Source organism: Cebus imitator, unplaced genomic scaffold (genome assembly GCF_001604975.1).
Source record: "Cebus imitator isolate Cc_AM_T3 unplaced genomic scaffold, Cebus_imitator-1.0 Scaffold33, whole genome shotgun sequence".
In the NCBI taxonomy this organism is placed as follows: domain Eukaryota; kingdom Metazoa; phylum Chordata; class Mammalia; order Primates; family Cebidae; genus Cebus; species Cebus imitator.
This window is the reverse complement of record NW_016107348.1, coordinates 4,411,357-4,430,242: the sequence shown is the minus strand read 5'-3', so window position 1 is coordinate 4,430,242 and position 18,886 is coordinate 4,411,357. Positions and strand designations below refer to the sequence as shown.

The 18,886-nt window shown below is 40.3% G+C and overlaps 2 protein-coding genes and 1 long non-coding RNA gene across 13 annotated transcripts in view; 2 read left to right on the top strand and 1 right to left on the bottom strand.

Annotated features, from left to right (window-relative positions):
- The window catches only part of SMG7 (SMG7 nonsense mediated mRNA decay factor), an 81,884-nt gene extending 66,306 nt beyond the window's left edge, over positions 1-15,578 (bottom strand). For 4 of the 11 annotated variants that reach the window (XM_017524371.2, XM_017524363.2, XM_017524369.2 and 1 more), the window contains exon 1: positions 15,284-15,578. In XM_017524371.2, the coding sequence (XP_017379860.1) occupies positions 15,284-15,312 (29 nt within the window). In that variant the 5' untranslated portion in view covers positions 15,313-15,578. The remainder of the gene's footprint in view (positions 1-15,283) is intronic. The other 7 variants (XM_037737068.1, XM_037737065.1, XM_017524367.2 and 4 more) reach the window with 4 other exon arrangements.
- LOC119470535 overlaps positions 14,680-18,886 on the top strand; it is a 32,865-nt gene continuing 28,658 nt past the window's right edge. The window contains exons 1-2 of the long non-coding RNA XR_005199441.1: positions 14,680-15,088; positions 18,155-18,306. This is a non-coding gene — a long non-coding RNA (uncharacterized LOC119470535). The remainder of the gene's footprint in view (positions 15,089-18,154; positions 18,307-18,886) is intronic.
- Positions 15,676-17,930, top strand: LOC108301259. Its single transcript, XM_017524374.2, has one exon. It carries the CDS (start codon positions 16,120-16,122, stop codon positions 16,708-16,710), a length of 591 nt encoding a protein of 196 aa, XP_017379863.1. The 5' UTR covers positions 15,676-16,119; the 3' UTR covers positions 16,711-17,930.

Below are 18,886 nucleotides of genomic sequence, written 5' to 3'. Positions count from 1 at the left end.
TCAAAACAAAACAAAACAAAAAAACAGAAAGGCTTATAAACATTTTCTTTTTACTGGTTGATCCTTATACAGTAAAAATGCTACACCATGAATACAGAACTGAGCTGTCCAATATGGCAGTCGCTAGCCACATGAGCACTTGACACGTGGTTAACGCGAGACTGAGAAACTGGATCTTAAATTTCAATTTAAATGGCCATGTGTGGCCAGTGGCTACCATACAAACAGCACAGTTACATTATCAATACCACTGTTACTGACAACCTACTGGAGTGAAAGAGAAAAGCCACAAAACCTACCCACCTTCCTCTATCAACTATTCTCATGTCACCATTTGAGAAACTGGATCTTAAATTTCATTTTATTTAAATGTGTTTAAACGGCCATATGTGGCTAGTGGCTATCATATTGGACAGTACAGTTATATATCAATATCACTTTTACTGATAACCTACAGGTGAAAGAGAAAAACCTCAAAAGATACCCACCTTCCTCTATCAACTACTTTCATGTCACCATTTGAAAGGCAAAAGTTCAGCCAATAGCAATTTTTGGTGAACAGACGAAAAACACACTAAGGGAAACACCTTCACATAACAGAGCTGACTTCCTATCAGTTAGGGTCTCAGAGAAATAGCACTGATTTATGTTAGGGCACTGGCATACCCTGAACACGGCTTTCCACTCTTGCTCTGGCTAGCAACAATCAGAAACAGAAATGTATCTCATCCATCTGTGCATCTCTGGTACAGTTTGTCAAATGAATAAAATACTTATACCAATGACTCTCAACTGTACTAATATGCTCTCTCTGGTTGGTATTCTTTTCAGAAGCCCAGCATCTGAATTTCTTTTCCCATTTTTGAGAAATCCCCACAATTTATAAAGCAGAACCTGCTTCCCATTACAGATTTACCAGCTTCACTTGCAGCTAGTGTACAGATACATAATTTAGGCTCCATCAACAAACACACCAACCCCACATTTAAGTGTGAACTAAGAAGAGAAAGTGGGGACTGTGGCTAATCCATCCTGGACAGCAGTAGCAACTACATCCAATTTCCAATAGGGCCAGCATGAGTGGTGTCAGGGGTCAGGGATGCAAAGTAACAGATACAACCAAAGTGTCTTCACAGGCTGTGTTCTAGGATGTGATTTGAGGCACTGTTCCAGGTTCTATAGCAATTGCAGGAAGCAGAATGGCTCCCCAGAGACGTCTACATCCTAATCCCAGGACCTCTGAATTTTATCTACAAAAGGGATTTTTCAGGTGTGATTGGTTATGGATTTGAGAAAGGGAGAGTGTACTGAATTATCTGGGTGTGTCCAATGTGATAACAGGATCTTTCTAAGTTAAAAAGAGGCAGGAGAGTCAGAGGAGAGTAATGAGGGAAGTAGAAGGTAGAGTCATGTGACTGCTGGCTTTGAAGATGGAAGGGGGCCATGAGCCAAGGAATGTGGGCAGTCTCAAAAGCTGAAAAAGGCAAGAAAAAGGATTTTCCTCCTGGACACTCTAGAAGGAATGGCATCTTGATTTTAGCCTGGTAGGACCCATTTTGGACCTCTGACCTCCACAAATGAAAGATAACATACTTGTGTTGTTTTAACCCACCATGGTGGTAGTAATTTGTTATAGCAGAAAAAGGAAACAAATACAACTATTGGTCCTCCATCTCCAGCCTTTTCGCAGCTTAAATGTTCCTCATAACTAAGAACCTAATACACTTCTGTATTCTTCAATCTTTACATCGACAGTGTATTAGCATTTCTTTAAAAAGACAGTGACCAGCCTGGGCAACCTGGAGAGACCCATCTCTATGAAGAAAAAAATTCAAAAATTAGCTGAGTGTCATGGTGTATGCTTGTAGTCCCAGCTACTCAGGAGGCTGAGGTGGGAGAATCATTTGAGCCTGGGAGGTAGAGGTTACCGTGACCACACGACTGCAGTCCAGCGTGGGTGACACAGTGAGACCCTTGTGTTAAAAAAAAAAAAAAAAAAAAAAAAGCCCTGTGACACAGTTTATACAGTTTTTGCTTCTTTTCATTGCTTAAATCAAGTGTGCTTGGTTTTGTTTATGTAACAATGAAGAATATTACTAATTATTCAGACCCTACCATTCCTTGAAGACTGAGATATGTCAATTACTCTGAGAAATTCATGTAATTCAAATGTCTGCAGTAAGCACAATCTCATATATTATTAGGCAACATTTACTGGGTGTCAGTATGCCTCTAAGGTTGTCCCAAAATAAGAAAAAGCCCTCCTATTAAATGCCAACGTGAGAACAAAATAATATACACACAAAAGAGAAACATCTAGTCATTTACCTGAGAAAACTCTAAGATGATCCAAAGAAAGACTTTCTAGAAGAAGGAATTTTTCAAGAGTAATGGAAAGTCACATGAAAGAAGGAAGTTAAGACTTGGAAGTGAGGAGAGGAAAGCTGTCCCTTTTCCTAGTTAACCAGTCTTGCTGTCTCAATTTCAGGTAACAATATATTTCTGAGGGCCAACATTAAATTCAAAGATATCAGGCCACATATAAAGTATAGCTTTAGTAATCTGTTACTTTTTAAAAGTCACACTGAATTTTCCTTTAGAAGCAATTATTATCTAAGATTTAAATTTCATACATGCAAAATTATAATCCTTAATGTCAGAAGCTGGCACCAAAACATCTCTATGTAATAATTTTACCAAGTCAATGAGGAAAATGGAACCCAAACCTTCTGCAGTCAAGTTAACCACAAAAACTGGCAAGTCATTCTCTACTTGTACCATTAGCCCTGAAGGGTTAAAATTACTTTCCCCCACAATAGCCGGTTGTCAATATTCCCAAGTGTTCTAGGAAACCGACTGTATCTAAGTAGTAATACTGAAGACAAAAAGTACAGAAAGAACAGAAATAAAAGGGAGGAAGAGCATATGAACTAGGCAATAAGATAAATCAAAGCAATCTAAATTAATTATTTCAAATACATAAGAAAAACTATCTCCCCTCAGGAAGTTTTTTGCCAAAACTACCTGGCCCACTCCCTGCTCATTATCTACCAAGAAAAAGTGCATTAGGAAGGTTGACACTGATGAGAAGTGTTCAGATTCTATACGTTTACAATTGTATATATTATGTTTTATATAAATACATAAACAAAATAAAAATAAAAACAAAAGCATACAATCCTAAGCAAATAATAATATAAAACTATACAGAGATAGAATCAGCCTGATGTCTAGGTTCAAAACCCAGCTTTGCCACTTTCTGCACGTACATCTCCTGCGCCTGTTCACCTAGATGTGAAACAGAGCAATAGTAGTATACATCTACTATTCAAAGAGTTAATAAACACACAATATTTGGAATTGTGTCTGGCACAACATAAAAGTGCTGGCTATTACTATTATCAATCATGTCAAAAGAACAAACAGCCTCTCTATGAAGTTATTCCTTATTGCTAGTCTATGCAAGCCTCAATGTCAGAACTGAAAAAATAAAAGGTACGTCAGCATATGCCAGATTACATGTGAATGGAAGCTAACCCAGAACCATATGGCAAAGGGTCTAAGAGTACAGTAAGGAAGGCTTTCAAATAACAGGTCAAAATGATTACTAAAAACATTATTTATAAAATCATAAAATAACATACCAAAAATAATTTAAAATAAAGGATATTAACTCAGGAGTCCCTTTCTAAGTTTCACAAAGATTTATATTAAATGGGCATACCTATATGGCCACATCAGGATATACTGCATACCTCTCCCAAATGCAACACAAAAGCAAGTAAACTCTCATACAAAAGAAATGCTAACAAGTCCCTGTTAACATTTAAAAGGAGAGAGGATTGTTCTTGGTGACACATTCATGAGAACTGCCATCACTTGTAGTTTCACATCAGCTGCCAAAAATAGTGGAAAGACTAATTGTTATTTCAGGAATAAAGAAACAGCAAATGTAAAAATAAAAAAGCAGAAAAGCTTCAGGGTTATTGTGATATGAGTTGGCCATCTGTATCTGTGGGTTTCTCATCCATAGATTCAACCAAGGGCAGACCAAAGAAAAAAAATCAGAAAAAAAAAATACATACATAACAATTTTTTAAAATACAAATTAAAAAGCAATACAGTGTAATAACTACTTACATTGTATTACATATTTAAGTGATCTAGAGATTATTTAAAGTAGAGAATGTATGCAGGTTATGTGCAACTACTATGCCATTTTATATAACGGACTAGAGCACCTACAGATTTTGGTATTGTGGGGGTCCTGGAACCAATCTCCCACGGATACTGAGGAATTATACTGTGTATATCTTCCCATGTAATTCTCCTAGTAATTCTACCATGGTCATTTTACCAGTAACAAAACAAACTAGAGAGGCTCAAGGTCACATTGCTGGTACACAGTAGGGATCTGAACTCAGGACAACCAAAATACAAATTAACCCAATCTTAATTCAAACACCTTGGTTCATTCAACTTGTTATGCCATCCTGCTGTCTTAGGGAGCCAAAAAGACCCATGTATGAGTTTAAACAACTAAATTAATACATTACATTAGAAAAATAGAAAGCAATTAATCTGTTACATTCTTTTCATTTCAAAAACAAGAATTTATGACCAATATGCCTTATCATTTGAGTTGTGCTTCTTAAAATGGCCTAACCTTTTTTCATCAAAAAACAAAGCTAATGATTATTTCAGACAAAGTATAACACTGTCATTTTGGTTATTTAAACAGAGTTTGAGGAATACGATTTCACAGAATTAGATATTAAAAGTACAAAAATTTCACTTCAAAATATATTATACAAGGGGCATGTATGTGCACACACACAAAATTTGCAGATGTCCTAAGACACACTTTAATATCCAAATTTATCCTATGGTGGTTCTCTTAACACTATACTTTTTTACTCTTTTCACAGTAATAAAAAAATTTTAAAGTAAGCAGTCTTTAACTTATTTTTTTCCTTGAATACCATTTTCCAGTTGCATTTTACTTTGATTATCCCACTACTAATTATCTCATTACTGTACAGTATCTCAAAGACAATCTGTTTAGGTGATCACCTGATACAAAATTAAATACTAATTCATGACCTTTCTAAGAGGCAGTATGAGTAAAACAGACACATCCAATATACTGTATCCCAACTAACACAGCACTAAAATATTATTATATGTCTTTGGGAAGGAAAGAAAAAGAACTCAACTTCTGTGATCTGAGAACGCAGAGAGTTTTGGGATGAGGATATTAATGCAATATAGCAGTAATAACAGACTTTCAGAATCATGCTTATCACTTAAGACAAGATACCACAGTAGGAAAAGTGCCATCAAGAACTGTGAGAACAAAACGCTAATCAAAGAGTCTGTTCTTCATGACTTGAAAAAGTTAAATCCAAAGACACTTCACTTAACCTCAGTAACTAAAGATTTCTGATATTTCCCCCTAATGCTATGGAACTTCTCCTTCCCACAACTCCATTCTACCTCCTTATCTCAAGGTGAGGATCCTATAAATGAAGTCCTATGAGCCCAAAGCTGTTTTCAGAATTACATATACATTAGTCCTCCATTATCCATGGGAGATGACTCTGTGGATGCCTGAAACTTCAGGTAGTAACAAACACTATCTATGCCACTTTTTTCCTATATGAACTTACCTATTATAGTTTGACTTACAGATTAGGCACGGTGAGAGACTAACAATAGCTAATAATAAAATGGAACAATTATAACACACACTATAATAAAGGTTATGTGAACACGGTCTCTCACTCTCTCAAAGTATCGTATTGTACTGTACTCACCTATTTTCTGACCACCTACTTTAAGATACCATTGACCACAAGGTAACTAAACCCATAGTTAAAGGAGGACTACTGTACTCACTCACACTCTCATCATCTCCCACATAAAAATTTAATAATGTTCCAAATAGCTATTTTTTACCTAAGATGAGGCTACTTACAAAAGTAGGGGGAGAAAATCTAAATCTTTACGTATCTCAGAGGAAGTACTATAGACATTATATAAATCTCTCTCTTGTGTCTGGCTATTCCAACAGGAATGTGCATAATACAAACCAGCCATTCAAATATAAACTGCTCCCTTAAGATTACCAGGTTCACTCAAAGAGAACCTTAGACTCCCCCCAAAAATGCAGAATGAGATATGGACTAATCAAAATCTCTAGTTTATATGACCTAATCTGACTGGTAGTCTCAACCTGATCATGTTTACATCAACCAAACTCAGTCATTCCTAGTATCAGGATTCTTTCAGAGTTCTTCAAACACACTGCATTGAGGCATTTACTCATTTTCGTTCCTTGCCTGTTACACTCCTCTCTTCTTTTTCCACTTGGCTAATCCTACTCATTCTTTTAAAATTCAACTCACAGAGAGTAGTGGCTCATGCCTATAAATCCAAGCAACTTGGGAGGCTGAGGCAAGAGGATTGCTTAAGGCCAGGAGTCCAAAACCAGCCTGGGAACAGAGTGAAACCCTGTCTCTGAGATAAACAAAAAAATAAGTAAAACTGAACTCAGGTGTTCAACTCTAGAAGCTTTCCCTAAACTTCCTATGCAGGAAAAGTTCCACTTCCCTTAGTACACTCATGGAATTCCTTGAAAACATCTGACACTGTATTTACCACATTATATTGAAATATCTGTGCCACATCTGTCTCCCTCAGGAGCCACTATCCTAAAGAGCAAGGACTGGTTCATTTTTATATTCTCAGAGCCTAGCACTGGCATATGGTAAGTATTCCTAAATGTTTTACGAGAACAAAACAAAATCATGACAATTTTATACCAATTATGTACACTGTACATTTGAAAGATGCTGAGACATGGTCTCAACCATACTCAGTCCAGCTGCAGAGATAAGTCACATATAAAAAAGATCATTGGCCAGGCATGGTGGCTTATGAGGTCAGGAGATGGAGACCATCCTGGCCAACACGGTGAAATCCCGCCTCTACTAAAAATACAAAAATGAGCTAGGCATGGTGGCACATGCCTGGAATTCCAGCTACTCAGGAGGTTGGGGCAGGAGAATTGCTTGAACCAGGGAGGAGGTGATTGCAGTAAGCCGAGATCGCACCACTCCACTCCAGCCTGGCAACAAAGCGAGACTCTATCTCAAACAAACAAAAGATCATTACAAAATAAAGAAATCAGAAGTACCAAATGACTAAGATATAGGCGATGCTACAAAGTTCAAAGAATGCAGAAATCACCAGAGTAGAAATGAATTCTTCACAAAAGAAGGTGAAGCTTAAGCTAAGCTAGTACAGAATGGCACTTCCCACAGGGGAAATGACATGGGAAGAGAGATTTAAGCGGGAATGGGTATGCCATGGTTAGAAAACAATGAGATTACTCTGGCTAAGGTAGTTGGTTTCTATCAAGGAGTAAAAAGATATCATGAGGCAGAGGTAGGCGCAGGTCATTTTATGGAAGGCCAACAATACCAGATTAAGGAGTTTAAGGAAGTGAAAGCCATACACAAATGCCTTTTCAAGACTACTAATATAGAAGCAATGCAAAGATTAACTGGCAGGGGGACAGGTGGTAGGGAACCTGAAAAAGATCCAGAATTTGTTAAACATATGTAAACTTTTGTTATTTTAACACTGATAGCAATTTTAGGAGATCTATGTTCCGTTTTACAAATAAAGAAATCAAGACCCAGAAATGTTACTTTTTTAGCCCACATGGAAAGTAGTGGGTGGTGCTTAAAGCCCCAAATCAATGCTTTCTTCTTGATATTTGCAGGAAGAACTGCAGGTAAGATAACAGAAGAATTTTTCAAAAGAATGGGCAATGTAATCAGAATTATGGAATCTTGATGCTAAACACAACAGCCAGAGCTCCGAACACTCCATGAGGCCTGTGTATGTACCATTGCCAGTAAGAACTATTTGGTAATTGAGTACTTACTTGCATGCCCAGTAAAACTATTTGAGGACATATTCTCTTCTTATCCCCAGGGACCTGGGATATAGCATCGTCCAAACTGAATGTTTATTAGTAGAATGGATGGAAGGATAGATATGAGAGGGGGGGCACAAAGAGGAAGGAAAACAAAAGTGTGAGTGTGAGAGAAAGGAAAACAATCATCAGTGAATGACTTTGGCCACTGGAAGGTCTTTGGCACCTTTGGAAATGTCAATTCCAAAAATTCACTCGGAAAAATATGGCTAGATGGCAAGGGATCAAGGAAAAGTAGACGGTAACTACAGGAAAAACACAGATTAGGGCAAACTTGAAATGCTTAGCCATAAAATAAAGGTAAAGAAAGATAGACCTTAAAGGAAAATCAGAACAGGAAGGTCTTTTAAGGAAAAATTGAGATTGGTTCACAGAAAGTAAGACCAGTAAAGGGAATAATTTAAGAAACTAAAAGAAGAGAGCCAAACAACTGAAGAAAGGTCCTGAAGGATGGTAAACATTTAAGAGCACAGTTAAAGGAAGGGATTCTGTAGGAACCTGCCTGACCAAATACCTTTTCCCTTTTTGAGGCCTAAAGCAGCCACCACATCTTTAAACTATCACTCCCACATCACCACTTCTCTGTCCATAAACCTATCTTACCTAAGAAAAACTTAGATGTGGTCAGAATACTAACTAATGCCATGTATTAATGAGTGAAATAAATTTTTAAAACATTTATTTGGAATAAAGGAGCCGTGTGTTGTTTCCTTCCTGCCTAAAATGGCAATTTGCCCAATATCCGCTTTTTACAGTCCCATCCATCTTTCAATATCCAAACCAAATCTTACCTCCTCAAAGACACCCTCTTTACCCCATCTCCACCTCTGCTGGAATAAACTTCTTGCCTATACTTACACAGTACCTCTGACCTACTATTATAGCTACTTAAATGTCTTTTTTTTTAATTTGCCAAAGGCAAAACCCTGGTTATTGTGCTCTACACAATAAGTATTCAATAACTGCCAGTAAAACAGAGCACAGACTTAAGAAATTAAAATATGTACAAGTGTTTATGGATAATGTCTGCCCATGGTAATTAGCCAATTACTACCTAAAAGACAGCTGAAAAGAAAATCTAAAGAAATAATCTGTGGCTTAGAGGAAAAAACAAGAAAATGAACCTATGCAGTACGTATATATCTTTCCTACATATATTTTCTCAATCAGTGGTTCTCAACTGGGGGTGAATTTACAATCCAGGGAACATCTGGCAATGTGTGGACAGTTTTGATTGTCACAATTGCAAGGGAAGATACTGGCATCTAATGGGTAGAGGCCAGGGATGCTGCTGAACATCTTACAATGCTCACGACAATCCCCCACAACAAAGAATCATCTGGCCCAAAAAATCAGTAAGTGCCAAGGCTGAGAAACCCTGTTGTAAATGTAGCAGACAAGAAAAAAACCCAAAGTTGCCACACAGTCTACTTGAGATTCCTAAAATGTTCTTAGACAATTATTAGAATCACCTCCTCTTTCCACTGACTAAAAATTGGGTCTAAGGGAGAGTAAAAACAACGTTCCTAAGCAGCTCCACTTACATACTAACAAAAAAGGAGCTGGCTTCAAGCTCTCATTTATCATGTGACATATTTGCCAAAATTCCACCCTTATATTTCCTTGTAAATGCTTAGTTACAATCTCTCAGACAGCTGATAAGTCTATTCGTAACAACACAGCAACTAAATTAGAATACAGCTTGACTGCAAAACTTTAATGGCAATATATAATGGCCAACAGACCTACACACAGATGAACAATCTACTATCTACAAGACATATATTTTATAATTTACTCTCTACACAAGTTCGGTTAAACTAACCCATCTAAACTTTCAGGCACTAACTAATTCATAACACTAATACAAAAATCTGAAACGCTAGCTGGAGGCAGCAAACAATTTTTCTCAAGTATAAAACACACAAGCCCTTTTAAAGTCTGAACCACTCTCCACAGCAAAACTGCCTTATGAGAAACCTGCAATACTAGTGGGTCCGGATCTTACTGTAACACATCACTAAAAACAACAACAAACTCAGCAACTGATTCTTCTACTATGAAGGCACAAGACCATAGCTATTAGAAAGCAAAGAAATGAAACATAAGATAGGACAGGAAGTATACATTTTGAATCCAAATGAAACCACAAGGGAAGCAGAAATTAACTGCCAAAGTAATTTATTCAGAAAATATCCAAGCAGGTAATATGCTATTAACACTGTCATAACAAAGACTTATAAGCCTAAAGAGACAGTCATTCATTCAAATAATTTCACTATATTTGGCTGATATTTTGAGACAAAAGCTACTTTACATTTTGTAAAGGATGTACTTGGTGGAAAGGAAGGGAATGGGACAGAGGAAGAAGACTTCGAGTACCACATGGATTAAAATCAGCATGTGCTCTAAGACTTCTAGAAGCTTCAGGATACAGTGACGACCTGATCTAGCATTACTAGACTCTTTTAGAACCTGGAGCCCATCCTATTTAGTTATATGTTCCTCCCAATACTCCTACTATCTTCTCTGTTCCTCTCCCCAGGATAGGATAAGGCTCAGCTTGCTACTTTATCCAGCCTTATCCCCACTATCTCTCTCTGTTCCAAGATTTACAGTGATACATTTTTATTTTATACCATATTGGATATTTTAATTCCTATTTAAATGACAACCATTTTCCTGTTGGCTTAGAAAACAACCCTGTGGCTATTACATCAGTAACAAAGTTTCTGACAAGCGAGTCACTGAAATGCAGCCTCTTCACTACAGACATATCATACCAAAAACACACACACACACACACACACACACACACACACACAACCCAAAACAGATGCTTTCTGGACCTTTCCTGTAAAGGAGTCTAACAGTAGGAATCCACTTCAAATGGATCTCACTGAAACATCCACAGCATAGGAAGAAATTAAAGACAAAAGAGAATAGTGAAGGAGGGTAAGGAGGAAAGTTGAAAGGAATACAGAGTATGAACAACGCCTCCCACAACGGCAGCAGATGTCATTCAGTGGCACCTATGCCACCTTTTATAACAGGATTTGACCTGTTTGACTGGTATTCCCTATGGCTATGACTATTCTTTCTAATCTTCCAAAACAACTTTGATGTCTTCTCTGTCTGGTACTTTAACACTTCCCGCACTCCTGCTTTTCCAACTTTGATATGTTAATTTCCATTTTTCTTTTTTTCAAAATGCCATTCTTTTAAAGCATGATATTATACCTCACCTACGGCCTATCCTCACCTCCTCTTACCGTCACCAAATGAACTATATTCAATACACCCTTTTCTTTTATTCAACAGAGGTGTCAAAGTCTTTATAAATCTTTCATTCTGTCATAAATCAAAAGAGAAAATACTCTGAATTTTCCTTCAATTTGAGTAATTTCCAGTGTGATTCAGCCTAGAACACCCATATTTAAGACCATTTGTTATTTTTATAAAACATAAGAAAGTATTTTCAACTTAACTGATTCACGTATAAGTCTTGTCAGTGTATTAAAAAATACTTACCTTTCAACAAACAAAAAATTTCATTATCCTTTCCTGCCCGGAATATCACCAACTTTCCCACACAGAGGATAGGTTTCCTTCCTTTCATCTCTGCTCTATTTTTTACAACTTGAGACTAATTCAGTTCCCCTGATGCTGAATTCTCTCTTTATTGGTCTTACTGAGGCTTCTTGCCTTATATCTTCATTTCTGGCCCTTTTGAAATAGCCGTCTTGCTCCTTGGTTTCCCACCACCCCACCATTTCAATGCCAGATATCCCAGCTCATTTACACTAACAAATTAAAATTCAGCTGAGACAAAACCAATTTTCATCTACATGAGGCAGGATCTGTAGCCACGCAGATTAAAAATTGCCCAGTCATGATCTTCCACCACTGACAAAGGTAGGCAAGAAAATTCTTAAAGCCAAGGTCACGAAAAACAACTGCTATACCCCCGCAACCACATCCATTCAGCAATACTCGGCATCCTCCCTGAGGTGTCTATAAAAACCAACAGTTCTATTTTCAAAAAAGTGAACATAATGCTTCTCTAAAGACATTCTCTAGTCTCCCCACTGCAGACTTTAAATGGAATGATTATCTAAAAGAGGAAGAGGGAAATTCAGACTGGCACAAGCCTTTATTTATGATTCCCACCACCATCACCTAGGTCTCAGACTTCTAACACTTGCTTTAATTTACTTAGGACAAATGCATATTGAGACAAGACTGGCTCCAGGAATCTTTATGGAACACCAGGACCTATGCCTCCCCATTTTGCTGGTTCAATTTTAGCTGAAAAATATCATTGTATTCAATTTTTTTCTTTTCTCCCTTCTTCAAAGAACTAAGTTCATCTCAAGCTACCACTGATTCCACACCTAAGGAAAAGTCTTCCCTACCTTGTCAACTTATAAAATATAAGGTACATTAACAAGAATCCTCTCAAAGTCCACTAATCTTCCCATTAAAAGTACCACCACTCTGCCATTTTGCTTTTCATAACTTTCTAGATCCCCTGCCACTACCTTATTTTGGACCTAAGTCCCAAAGGGAACCTTTTGTAAGGGATAGAACCTTACAAAAAAAACAAAACGAAAACAGTTTTAAAGTCTTCCCCTTTTCTAAGTCACTCCCAATTAATCTCAGACTCTAACAGCCTTACTTTTCTCTGTTATCCACCACTACATCACACAAACAGAGTCATTTTCCTAACACGTAGCTATGAACATATTAATTCTAACAAATCATCTCAGATTCTCCATTGTCTAGCCATTTTTACTATAAACTACAAAACATGATATTCAGGATCCTCTTAAATGTGGTCACCTTATCAGTTAGGATTTCCCTGACCACCTTGTCCAGATTGAACAGTATATCCCTGTCTTACTTTATTTCTCTTCCTAGTGCTTGTGACCACCTGATATATATTTAACTGCTATGTTTACTGACTGTGTCCTTCTTCTATAATATATCCTCCCATGTTCACCCTTTTGTTCACCAGTGTACCCTCAACACTAGAATATAGTATGTTCTCAACTTGTATTTGTGGAAAGAACAGATGAACACTGACATGCAGTGTACTATAGCTGACTTGAAGTTAGAAAACCTACATTTGAGTTAATTTCCACATACCAGCTATATGACCCTCAACAATTTTACCTTCTTTGGGCTTACTTTCCTCATGTGTAAAAGGAAAGGGTCAAACCTGATAATCCCCACAATTCTATCTAAGCTTTCCCAGCTGTATCACCCTACCTTCTCATCTACCTGGACTGAACATCTCCCCTCCCCCAACTTCCCTATCTACATAACTCTGCTCAGTTTCCTTCCATTTGGAATTCCCGTTCTCAATCCACATCTGTTAAAATGAATTTTAAGGATGAACAATATCCTAAATGCCACTTTCTTGAAGTCTAACAAATTGTAAGCTCCATAAAAGGAGGGTGGAGTTTTATTTTTCTATTCTCAGATGTTGGTACAATGCCTCCCATACAGGTGATCAACAAAACAACGAATGAATCATGAGTACACGAATGAGCAAATGAACCAAGGAAGTCTTTCCTGATTCCCTCCCATTGCTCAGGTGATCTCCTGCCTTTGGACTGAAAACACTTGGTATCTTTTATGATACTTACACTCTGTGCTGGTATTAACTTACTTGCCTAAAAGATACTCAACTGCAAATTCCTTAAGACTAATCAGCACCCTGATGGTTTCCGTATCTCTCTATATCACCTACAACAGATCTTTGTCATAGCTTTATTTATTTGATATATTAAACAACAAAGGAATATTTGAGGAGAAAAAAGGGCCTCAAATTACAGACATCATTCCATCTGTCCTATGGTCACTAGGAATATATGTTGAGTTAAAATCAGGCATTCATGCATAATCCAAATATCTCATCATTCTCTCCTCTCCCTATCTTGCTTAATAAAACTTTACTATTTTAAAAATTATAATGGCTACCGTATGTATCATGTAACTACGCACCTCTTGAAATATACATATGGGGATCCACACACATCAGTACTTTCACTTCACTAAACAGCTAAAGTGACTTTTCCACTTATTTCAGACTTCCACCTCATCCAACTCCCTCCTCCGCAAGGTATGAAACAATTAAAAAAAAAAAAAAATCTTTCCATAAGGCCTGCCTTTCTTAGTTCTGCTCCTGAATGACAAAAACGACCAATTTTAAAGTCTTCCCCTTTTCTAAGCAGTAGTCACTCGCCAATTAATTTCAGGCTCTAATAACCTTACTTTTCTCTGTTATCAAGATTTTTGACCCTCTTTACCTCTGCTTCTAAGCTCTTAGCGTCCATGGAACCTTTCTGGCTCCACAAAAGCTGGTGTCCTTCCATTCAATATGTTCTTGCCACCATGTACTAAGTTCCAACCTATCTGCATCTTCTTCCTGAAATGTGCATCAGTCGCTGCCCTCCCCCTACCCAGACACACATCTCACATACACACACACACTATATCCATGTGTTACTCTACCTGACATACAAGCTCCTTATACCACTCTTAATGAATACACACGACTCTCAGAATGGTATCTCCCAACTACACTGATTCTAACCCAGTTTCTTCTGGAAAACTCAACCTTGTCCACAGTGCCTCCTTCTTTCCTCACTTCCCCATCTATTCCCCTTCTTCATCCCCTCCCTACACCGCCAACTAACTACAGATGACATTATTCCTCAATACTCCCAACCCGAGAGTGAAGAACAAGCTCCAGTTTCCTGCGGTCTGGTCTCTCTCTCCTTCTGTTTGCCTTCCTCGGTTCCCCCGCCCCAACACTCCAGGTGTGTAGACTTCCTCCCCGTCCCCTACTCAAGCATCGCTCCAACCAATCCCACGCCACACCACGAGTCCCCCGCCATAGGGATCACACTCCTCCACACCCACCTCCACTCGGGGTCGCCGCCGCCTCCCCGGACGTTTCTCTCCACCCCTCGCTAGCGAGCCCGAGAACACGGGCGCGCGCGCACAGACATTCTCACGCTTCCCCAACCTCCCTCCGCGCACCGGGACTGGCCGGCTTCTCCAGAGCTCAGCCAGGTCGGTGGGGGATACGCACCGATACCCGTTCCGCCTCCTCTCGCAGATACCCTTGCAGCCCCAGCTGCCCTGCCCGGCGAGGAGAGGACGCAGCAACTCCCCCGCCACCCCGGACTTACCACCTCGGTGTCTGTTGCTCCATGCCCCAACCTTCGGCCCGCTCCCGCTACATACCGGGCCAGCCTTAGCACTCACCGGAGGTACTGCGCGCTCTGCAGGCTCATCCTCCGCCGCCGCGTCTTCCCGCGAAGCCTCCGTGGGTCTCTCAGGCTCCTCGGAGCGGCCCCGCGGCACCGCGGGTGCTGGCGGCCGCCGCCATCTTCCTCTCCTCCGGCTCCTCCTCGCACGGCGGGGGGGGTGGGGGTGAATGAGGCGAGGGGGAGGGAGCGGGGAAAGCTGCTCTCGCTGCTGCTCCGGCCCGTGGGGCACAGGGACACTCCGACCGGGGGGGGGGGGGGGGGTGAAGGGAGGGGGCAGGGGAAAGCGGAGAAGCAGAGGAAGGAAGTCTGCGGCGAGGAGGAGGGGGTCCCTCTCGCGAGATTTCAGCAGCGCCTGTCCCTCCCGACGATTTCCGCCTCTCTGTAGCGTTCCCTTTTGGGATCAACGAGCTGTGTGGCGCCTGTGCGGCTTCTTAGCGACCTGCTGGTGGCGCTTGGTGGCTTCCTGCCAATCCACTCCTCTCCTCCCGCGCAAGAGGGCAATCCCAACCCCACCGAGAACATCGAACCCAAAAGAACCGGGAGTTACACTCAAAGTCTTCCCCCTTCTTATCACTTCAGCCGATTTCCCTCTTCCTTTTTGCACGCCTTCACTCTTCCCCGCCGGAAACGCCGCCCCTTCCTCCTACAGTTCCGCCCGGCTGTCCCTCGACTCTTGTCTTCCCTCGCGCGCGCGTAGACAGTGACTCGAAGGACCCCCCCTCCTCTTCTCTGCAGCCCCTCCCCAAGCACGCTGGGAGACTGTTAGAGGGGATAGGGTGGGGCCCGAAGAGGAAGAGAAAGGAAACCAGTCGGATTGGTTAGGCAGCTGCCATGGCAACTAGAGGCTGTGGTTGTATTGTCATAGTAACCGATGTGTGCGGACAGGGTGACCCTCCCCTTGGTGAATGGATTCCCAGGAAACCACCCAGGGTTCCCCGTTGGCATCTCGTCCTTCTAAAGGCCTCTCCTAAGTTGGGAATCGAGGTAGTTATCCCCGGTGATAAAGTCCACTTACTCCTCCCTTCCCACTTCCCACAGAAATTGGGGGGACACCCCGAGGCATTCACCATGGGCTTTTCCACCCGCCTGCGGGCGGGAACCACCTCCATAGTTTCCTCTCAGAGCCAGGCGTGTAGAGGGCTGGGCCTGCGAAGAAGATGCATGGCCTGGAGGCTGGCGGGCGGCGGACTGGAGTCGGGAGGGCGAGGCAGCCGCGCCAAGAGGCGAGGAATGGCGAGGGGTTTTCCCCACAACTGCACTGGGCTCTGGGAGGCGGGATCCCGCCAGGACGGGGTCCCTGAGGGAGGAGAGCGGCACACGACAGCCGCGATGCCTCCCCTGCAGACGGGGATAGCCGACTTCTCCTGGCGGGTCGACCCCTCCCCCAAATCCACCCCACCCGCGTACTCCCTCTTGACCTAGCCGTTGCGAGCCTGCCGCGGGGAGGCCAGGGTGAGGGTGGGAACACATCCTAGAAGCCTAACACGTGGTTTTCTATCATTTAAGCTGGGGACGAGCAGCAAGACTGACTATCGCCATCACTGTGATAGGCACCCCACAGTGGGGATCTCGCTTGTTAAAGGCAGACCTCCAAGTTCCTCTCTCCTCTGCAGCCTTTCTCCTCTCACGGGTCTGCAGTGTTTTAAAACTCGTCATTCTATGTCATTGGGTGAGACAGGAAAACGTTGGATAAAATACTATCAAGAAGAGCCCTAGATACATCTGTCTGATGAAAGGAGTCAAGAAAAGGAAGTTTCATTCTTAGAACATATCTTTTTGGATATTTATTGTTTTGTGTCAGGTTTCGGGCCAAAAAGCTGAAATAAAGAATGAAGTCAATAATAATATGGAGTGTATGGGAAATAGCTGGAAAATTCATAATCCATGGCTCGAAGAAATTGACATTTTACAAGTTATATTTTCAGTCCGTATTGTGGAGTCATTTAAGCAGCTATCCCAAAGTACTTATATGTGGCTGTATAAAACCTTCCAAGAATGCAGCCTTCATAGGATAGTTAAAATCAGAATTTTAATGGGCTATTTTGATTTGGTTTGGTCTGTTATGGCTACATGATTCCTGCTGTCTTTTTCCATGCCATCTGAAGAGGCACTTTCAAGATCCTTCCCTGAGACCTGCACCAATCAAACTATGCCAATGTTCCTTTGAAACCGCAGGTATAAGTTTAGCGGAAACGAAAGTAGAACCTGCTTTGAAATAAATTCCAAGGACAGATTGTCATTAACGAAATAGAAAGTGGACTATGCCCCTCATATTGCCAGCGTCTGGTATGATGCAGCGTGACGCGCGGCGCTTGCTGCAGTACAATGCCCCCAATCACCCGCCCGGCACCGACGCGCCACCCACTCACGGGAAAGAGAGCCACCTAGTGAGGGATTATTCTCATCTCCGCGGTGGGGTTCTGCTTTTCCTTCTACCCTGAGCGCCCAGGGATAGAGAGTCCTACTGCCTATTACATCAGATAGCCTACATTTCTTTCCTAAAATTTATTGGTTAGATATTTTTCTTTTTTCTCTCTTTTTTTAACTTAAAGACTTTTTCTCTATTTTTTTTTAACTTAAAGAGTGATAGTATAATGATTAGATTTTTTTAAGATTTCAACAAGAAAAATGGTAATAATTACCCCCTTACTAATCGTGGTGATAGCCATTTATATCTGTGGCACATATCTCCAGTAGAGAGTATATGAACAGATATGATCGGTTCCTGATAAGCAATCTAGGAAAATATTACTACTGTCTTCTCATTTTGGAAATAGAGAAATGGATCAGAAAGATGAATCCTTTTGTTACGGTTTGCTGGTTTATTTATTCCATAAACATTTACTGAGTGCTTATTATATTTCAGACACTATCCAGGTTATGATGAAAACCACAGTGAAAGAGACCTGGTCCCTGTCTTGAACGAACCCACTTGCTGGTAGAGATTTCAGAATAACGATTAGGATACAATATAAGGGATACCGTAATTGAGGTAAGAACAAAGTAGGAACACATGAGGTAAGAAATAATAAACTCTGTGTTTTATAGCAGCTTTCCTAAGAATTTTATAAGCCTCTTCAATAGCTTTACAATATTGCTAACTAAAGAGAAGAATAGTAGCATTTATATTTTAGAGATTAGACTTTTGATACTAATATTAAAATTACTTTTAAAAATCAATAGGACTCAGAAATATTATTACCTTCTATATATATACTGTTTAAGATACATTTTCTAATTTCATCTATGTCTACTTGCCCCAATCAACAAACTTGTAGAATACAGATGTCTTTCTGCAATAGATATTGTTCACCTTTTTCCCCTGCAGATATAAGATTACATGTAAACTAAAATTAAAGAGAAGCTTCCATACTTACTTTAATCCTACCAGATTTTAAGTTTTTGGGTATGTCTTTCTGGCGAAGTGATTTCATGGAAAGATCATAAGCTAACAGAACTGAGTATGCATTCCAACTCTGCCATCTTGGTATCTGAACTTCAGTTTGCTCTTAGACCAAAGGAAACATTTCCTGTTATAGGCTTCCTGTGACCTTTAACGATGACATACCCTTTTGCCTTTTTTTTTTTTTTTTTTTTT

What these genes read in the sequence shown, in the direction of transcription:
- LOC108301259 (XM_017524374.2), top strand. Translation starts at nt 16,120, where the DNA reads ATGGCAACTAGAGGCTGTGGTTGTATTGTCATAGTAACCGATGTGTGC.